Source organism: Anas platyrhynchos, chromosome 5, assembly GCF_047663525.1.
Source record: "Anas platyrhynchos isolate ZD024472 breed Pekin duck chromosome 5, IASCAAS_PekinDuck_T2T, whole genome shotgun sequence".
Classification (NCBI taxonomy): Eukaryota; Metazoa; Chordata; class Aves; order Anseriformes; family Anatidae; genus Anas; species Anas platyrhynchos.
The window spans coordinates 3,386,123-3,392,666 of record NC_092591.1 but is presented as its reverse complement, the minus strand read 5'-3'; the positions used below and the strand labels follow the sequence as shown (position 1 = coordinate 3,392,666).

At 64.7% G+C, this 6,544-nt stretch overlaps 1 protein-coding gene across 2 annotated transcripts; it reads right to left on the bottom strand.

The window, feature by feature from the left end:
- Positions 1-1,626: 1,626 nt before the first annotated feature.
- PTGER2 (prostaglandin E receptor 2) lies at positions 1,627-6,216 on the bottom strand. 2 transcript variants are annotated; one of them, XM_027458896.3, is made up of 3 exons: positions 4,715-6,216; positions 3,824-4,051; positions 1,627-3,027 (listed from the first exon to the last, which is right to left on the bottom strand). In XM_027458896.3, exons 1-3 carry the CDS (start codon positions 5,558-5,560, stop codon positions 2,785-2,787), a joined length of 1,317 nt encoding a protein of 438 aa, XP_027314697.3. In that variant the 5' UTR covers positions 5,561-6,216; the 3' UTR covers positions 1,627-2,784. The 2 variants fall into 2 exon arrangements, with proteins under 2 accessions (XP_027314697.3, XP_071894185.1); XM_072038084.1 differs by lacking the exon at positions 3,824-4,051 and having other exon boundaries at positions 4,715-6,193.
- Between the last annotated feature and the right edge of the window lie 328 nt (positions 6,217-6,544).

Genomic DNA, 6,544 nt, shown 5'->3' with positions numbered 1-6,544 from the left:
CCAAGCCCCCGGAGAGGGACGTGGGGCTCTGGAGGAGCCGCTGGAGCCCTGGGAAGGACCCAAAACAGCCAAAAATCAGAAGGCTCGCTCGCTGCCAGCCCTTGGATCACCCGGCCCCGCAGCTCTCCGGAGGAAATATTCCAAAACAAGTCGGAAGCCAAGGGAAAAGGAGCGAGCCAGAGGGAAACTCCCCTCCCGTCTTCCCTGCTGCCGGAAAAAAAAAAAAAAAAAACAGTGTCCCCAAATCGTGGCGAGGCGCAGGGCCCCCCGCTCTCCTTGGGGACGAGGCAGGAAACAAGAAATGATGAAGGGAAGGGCACAGGCAGCGAGGTGCCACTCAGGCACGTTGCGTTGGAGGGCAGCAGATGCCGGCTGAGATGACGAGAGGCCAATTAATTTCATGGCTCCTTCATGACGCTGATGAAAGCGGCTCAGGACGCTCTTATTTGGGGCTCTCCTGGGCCCTGCAGAGCGCTAATTTGGGTGGTTTTTTGATTGATGGGGGACCTGGCAGCTTTTTCTGGGGGTAACCCAGTGCGCCCAGCGCCCGGGGACACCGGGGCACCAGCGGAGAGGCGCCGCTGCTCGCTGCCGGGCTGGTGCCAGGGGATGGAGCTGGAAGGCACCTCCCGGCCCCGTGCTTCCTGCTGGGGAAGCCACAAAACTCCCAAAAAACGAGCAGGCGGCAATTAGCGGTCAGCAGCCGGGCTGGTGGCTGGCAGAGCCCAGCCTGCGGCGAGCACGGGACCGTCCCGTCCCATCCCATCCCGTCTGTCCCCATGGGTGACCCTGGGAACCTGTGGTCACGTCCCCTCCCCGCTACCTCAAGGGGATGCAGCCCTTCCCCTGCAAAGTTTGGGGTTTTTCCACCCTTCGCATGCCCGGCAGCTTTTCCTGCTGCTTTAGGATTAAGCAACCCGAAATTCCAGCCTCAGCACCGGTGTCGCGACCGGCCCCAAACGAGCGCGAGGACTCGTGGCTGTCCCCAAAGGGATTTAGGATGCTCCTCAAGCCCCCCCATGGGACATCGAGCCCCCTGTCCCTGCCCAAAAAAAATGGGGAGGGGGCAACACGGGTGGGCAGCGGGGAGAAACCTCGTGAACCTGGAAAGCCAGGGCTTTAATTAATTAATTGCACGAGCAACGGGGCAGGGCGCAAAAAGCTGGCGGCTGGGGGGCGAGCAGCCCGTGCTCACCGCTCCCCCCCCAAAAAAAAAAGCCCCCCCCCAGCTGCAGGAGCTGCCAGCAACCCATCTGCGGGCCTTGAGCAATAGCATCCCAGGCCTGACATCTGCCCACACGCATTTCGGAGGCCAGTAAACTTCCTGTGGATATTGGCAGGCTGACAGCCGTGACATAGATCCTGCCCTTTTTTTAGCCGTTGGGGTTGGGTTTTTATTTTTATTTTTTATTTGTGTGTGGGTTTTTTTTTTTTTTTTTTGGTGTTTTGATAACAGGTAGGGGCTTTGTCAGCCTCTGCCCGGCTTCGGGACCCAGGTGTCCGGGTGATGTCCCCCCACATTGAGTTATTCTCCTGTTTTGTAGGGCTGTGGGCACGGTCTCCCCTCTCAGCCCCTCTTTTCCCCCGTACCAAGGGGCACAAAGTCACCACCACCACGCAGCTGGCTCCTCGGAACGACATTTATTACAAGAAGGGGTTTCGCATGGCCGACACGGAAAAAAGCTCCGAATCTTTGCCCGTTTGGGCTTTTTTGACACCACTTTTGATGCTGCAGCTCCCCAGCGGGACGAGCACCAGGACAAACCCAGCTCAGAGGGTGGCAGTGCCCCCGGGCAGGTCCCCTTTTGGGGAAGGCAGAGGGGTTTGGTGCTCCTTGCCCTGGTGGGAACCACGAGGATGAGCCCCCCTCCTTCACACCAACCCCAAACCCATCGGTGGCATCACCGTGGGTGAGACGCTGTGATCAAAGCTGCTCGCCACCAGGCTCTGTGTTCCCGTGGGATAAAGAAAGCCCCTTGCAAAACGGAGCAAAAACGGGGAGCCCTGTGGTTCCCCGTGCCGTGGCAGCACACGGAAAGGCCAAAGCTCGGCTGCTTTCTGCCCTGCGCCCCTCAGACACGCGGGGCTGGCACCGCCCGGAGCCCGAAACTGCCGGGAGCAGGGGGGACGAACAGACACGGACACACAGAGCTACACCCCATAAAGTGCTTTTCCTTGGGCAAGCAGGCTGCCAAAGGGGAAAAAAAAAAGAGGGGCGAATGCTTTTTCCTCCCCTGCATAGCAGCTGCCTCCTCTCCTGCCTGGTCCCCGGTGATCCAGGTCCCTGCGGCCAGGGCTGCGCCTCCACGAGCAGCCCCCGGGGACACGGCTTGGGAGGAAAGTGGCGAAAGGCACACGGGTTGTGCCCCGTTTCCCCAGCAATCCCAGCACGGGGGATGCGGGAGGAAGGGCAGGAGATGTCTGGAGATGCTCGAAGCCCCACAAACGGCCCCTTTAACCAGCAGCATTCATGCGCGCAGCGGCTGCGGTGTCCCAGCAAGTCACCCCGTAGCTCAGCCCCTACACGACGTGTCCGAATGCGGCACGCATCCATCGCAGGGCAGGGGTGGCCCCATCTGATGGAGGCCGTGCCATCCAGGTGCCCCGGTCCCATCCCACTTTCTGCCCTGTGGGACACCACACCGGCTTCGTGCGGCTCCCCGGAGACACGCGGCGGCACCAGGCACAGCCCCGACAGCAGGGACGTCTTTTAGGGGCCATAAAACCTCGGTAACACCCGCCAGGGCTGCACGGCACCCCAGCCAGCAAGGTTTCCTGGCGGATTTACTGCCCGCTGGGGTCCAGCCTCGTCTCCAGTTTGGTCTTTGCGGGGGACGGGGTGTGCAGGTCCTGGCCGGCGGGGGACAGCTGGCAGCACAGCACCGAGCGCAGGACCCGCAGCACCGGCGGGCGCAGGATGGCGAAGACCCAAGGGTCGAGGATGGGGTTGATGGAGAGGAACCTGAGCGCCAGGAGGTCCCAGTCGTAGTTCTGGCCCTTGTTGAACTTGTTCATGTAGGCGCAGACCTGCAAGAGAGCAACGGGGGGGGGGAAAAATGATGCCGGGGCTGCTCCCCCAGGGGCCGGGAGCCCGGCAGGTGAGCGCGGTTTTCAGAGCAACAGCTGGGGAAATGCGGGCTGCTTTCTGTTCCACCAGGTTAAATGAATTTCCTGCAAATGAAAGCCAGCTCTGCGCTCTGCCTGCACGCAGCGAGGCTTGGCTGAGCCCAAATGCAATTAAGCTGGAGGCTGGTGAAGGAGGCGGCGAGCGGCCGCACGGGATGGGGACGCAGCGGGTGCGGGGTGCTGGGCAGCCCCGGTGCGGTGCTTCCTGGCGTGTGCCGACTCATAGCGGCTTACGGGGCTTCCTGGCAGGGTGACTCAGCTCTCCTTACTCACCCCATCGCCACCCCCTCGCTCCCACGCCGCGGGGATGCTCGGATGGGGAGCTGGGGGCACGGGGAGCGCGGTGTCCCCGCTGCGCCCGGGGTGCGCCGGGTACCGCTGGGGGATGGCGGAGCTTGCCAGCCTGCCCCGGGCTCGGGGCATTTTTTTGGGGAAGGGTTTGTGATTTTGTGGGCTGGGAGTGTCATGGTTCGTGTGCTCCTCCTCGGAGGGTGGGTGCTGTGGGCCAGAGGAGAAAGTGTCACGCCCAGGAGGCAGCGTTCGGCGTGGGAGACGATGCCAAAGCGCTGCCCAAACGCAAACCCACGTGGGAGCCAAGCGATGGGAAAGGAAAAGGGACAAGGTTAAGAGCTGCCACCACCGGGCCCATGGGATCCCCATCAGCGGCACTTTCCCACCCCGCTTGTCCTAAGCAGACCCGGCCAAGGGGTCCCGGCATCCAGAGCCGGGCTCCTCCAGGCTGCGGGGAGAGCCGCCCGGCGCGCGCGGGCCCATTGACGGGAGCTCTCAGGATGTTGAGTCTGGTTCCCGGGATGCTTGCGAGCTCCCGGCCATCGCCGCTTTGTCTTTTCTCCCTCTTACAACCCAGACAGCCTGGCTTGGCTACAGCCTGCGGTCGTTTTCTCTTCCCTCGGGACTCTTCCTTCTGTGAGTGCGAAAGGGAAGGTAGCGTCCATTTAAGTCCACGAGCACAAAATTAGTGCTGGCAGCACGCCCGACCTTAGCGGGGCTCGCTTCTAATGGGAACTAAACGACGGCGAAGGAGCCTCCCACCGCGGCAGGGCTCGCTCACGCGGCTCCGAGCCTCCCGAGCTGTGGCTGGAGGTGATGGAGAGCTGCCGGCGGTGAGACGCAGCCCGGCGGGGTGACCAGCAGCCCCCAGGTGAGGAGAGCACGGCCCTGCTACGCGCTGCTTGCCTCCCAGCCCAGCCCAGCAGGGGTTTTCTCCCTCCCCATCCCCACCTTTCTGTGCCTCGCTCCTCGCCCTGCCACTGCTTGCGCCTCCGTGGTGAGCGCACGTGGCCCTTGGTGATGGCAACCCCGGGGGACCCCGGCGTGCCCGGGATGTGTGGTGCCACCCTGCCTGGCCTCGAAGCCTCTGCGGGAGGGGAAGGTGTGGGAGAATCCCTGGCTCCCCGTGAGCATTGTGAATCGCCCGTGGTTTGTGCCAGACCCAAGGTGTCCCGAGCTTTGGGAAGGAGCTTGGATTTTGGGGCATTGGAGCAAGAGGGGAGCCTTAAAACAGGAGAGAGAGAAGGCGGGATGCTGGGGAGGGGGCTCACCCCCGGGGAGAGGTGGTGGCACTCACCGTGAAGGGCAGGGAGCAGATGACGAAGGTGATGGTCATGATGGCGAGGAGCAGGAGGTGGTCGATCTCCTCGGCCATGGAGAACATGCACCGCCCGCCGCCCCCCGCCGCCCGGGGCTGCTCCGGCGCGGCCATCCGCCGGGTCTTCTGCCCCCGGCGGTGCATGCGGGCCAGGTTGCTGATGACGCTGAGGTTGCAGAGCAGCACCGAGAGGATGAGGAGCAGCAGCAGGGTGGCGTAGAGCAGCGAGAAGGTGACGTGCATCCCCGCCTCCTCCGCAGCGTGCCGGCCGTCGTCCAGGTACATCTGGATGAAGCACCAGGTGCCGGGGCAATACTGCACATAGCGCCCGAAACCCACCAGAGGCAGCGAGCAGAAGGCAGCAGAGAAGGTGTAGATGGCTGGCAGGGCCACCAAACCCGTGCGGGGGCTGAGGAAGCGCTCGTAGAAATAGGGCCGCCCCAGCGCCAGGCAGCGCTCCAGCGCCATGGCGAAGAGGATGAGCATGGTGGCGAGGCCGAAGAAGCTCATGGAGAAGCCGAAATAGAGGCAGAGGTGGCCTCCCCGCGCCAGGGCGGTCAGGGTGAGGTTGCGGTGGTAGGAGGCCAGCACCAAGGGGCTGACCGAGCAGGTGCCCAGCAGGTCGGTGACCACCAAGGCCAGCACCAGGACGTGGAAGAGGGACGGTGGCCGGGCGCGGGGTGGCCGGCGGCAGCGCAGCAGCAGCCCCAGGGCCAGGAGGTTGCCCAGGAGCCCCGCGGAGAACATCAGGGCGCTGACCAGAGGCCGGGCACCGGCCACCAGCGCCTCGCCGCGCTCGCACGGCTCCCGGCCCGTCCCGTTCATCGCCGCCGCCCGAATGCGCCTCCGCCGCCCGCCCCCCGCCCCGGCCCCGCGGCGCCGCCCCCCCTCCCGGGCCGCCCCGCCCCGGGGCCGGGCCCCAGCCCCGGGGATGCTCCGGGAGCCCCCGAGGATGCTTCGGGAGCCCCCCGGTGCCGCCGAGCTGCGGGGATGCTTTGGGAGCCCCCCCGCGCTCCAGGGCTGCCAGCACCCCGCTTGGGGTGCGCGGGTGGCCAAGGGGTGCGCGGGGGGCGCAGGGGGAGCCCCCCCTTTCCTGCCCCAATGCTGCTCGCCCTGGGGACCCCCCAGCTGGGTGGGAGCCCAGGGGGGATGGAGGAAGCCCCCAGCACTCAGCCTGCCCCAGGGGGCTCACCCAGCCCAAGCAGCAGCCCCAGAAAAACTTCCTTGTGGCGGTGCCGCGGGCGCGCAGGATGGCACAAGAAGCCTCGCCGCTGCGTTGCATTTCCCCTGGCATGACCCCAACCCTCTCCACACTTTGCCCCTTCCTTTGGCCACCGAGCACGGATCCAGCTCAGGCAGGACACGGGTTCACCCTTTCCTTCATCCCTGCCCCAGCTGGAGCCTGTCCCCACTCGTGTCCCCCCCCCCCAAAACCCGTCGAGATGCGGCGCCGTTGCTCAGCTCCGGCGTGGGCACGCCGCTCGCTGCCACGCTCACGTTTTCGCCGTTGCTTTTGAAAACTCCCTTTGGTAACAGGAACTTCGCAAAGGAAACGCCATCGAAGGCGAACTCCAGCGGGGGGTGAGATGTGGTTTGTGACAGCACCTTGGCTTCCGACGCGAGGTTCCCGTTCCTCGGGCTGCTCGCACGGCCCGAGAGGCTCCTGCCGTGTGCCGTCACCTCCGCGGTCCCGTGGCTGAGCGTGAGGGGTGTGATGGAGGGAAAGAGGATTTTTGTGTGCTTGTGGGACAGGAAAATGCCTGTCCTAGGACCTCTGCAGCCCCCCATGGGGCTGATCCTGCTGAGCAT

Bases quoted from the DNA above. Each gene is read 5' to 3' on its own strand.
- PTGER2 (XM_027458896.3), bottom strand. From the start codon at position 5,560: ATGAACGGGACGGGCCGGGAGCCGTGCGAGCGCGGCGAGGCGCTGGTG. The intron at 4,052-4,714 runs GTGAGTGCCACC...TCGCACTCACAG, and splicing joins TCTGCTCCCTGCCCTTCACG to AAGGAAGAGTCCCGAGGGAA. The intron at 3,028-3,823 runs GTCTGCTTAGGA...GCTCTCTTGCAG, and splicing joins TGCCGGGACCCCTTGGCCGG to GTCTGCGCCTACATGAACAA.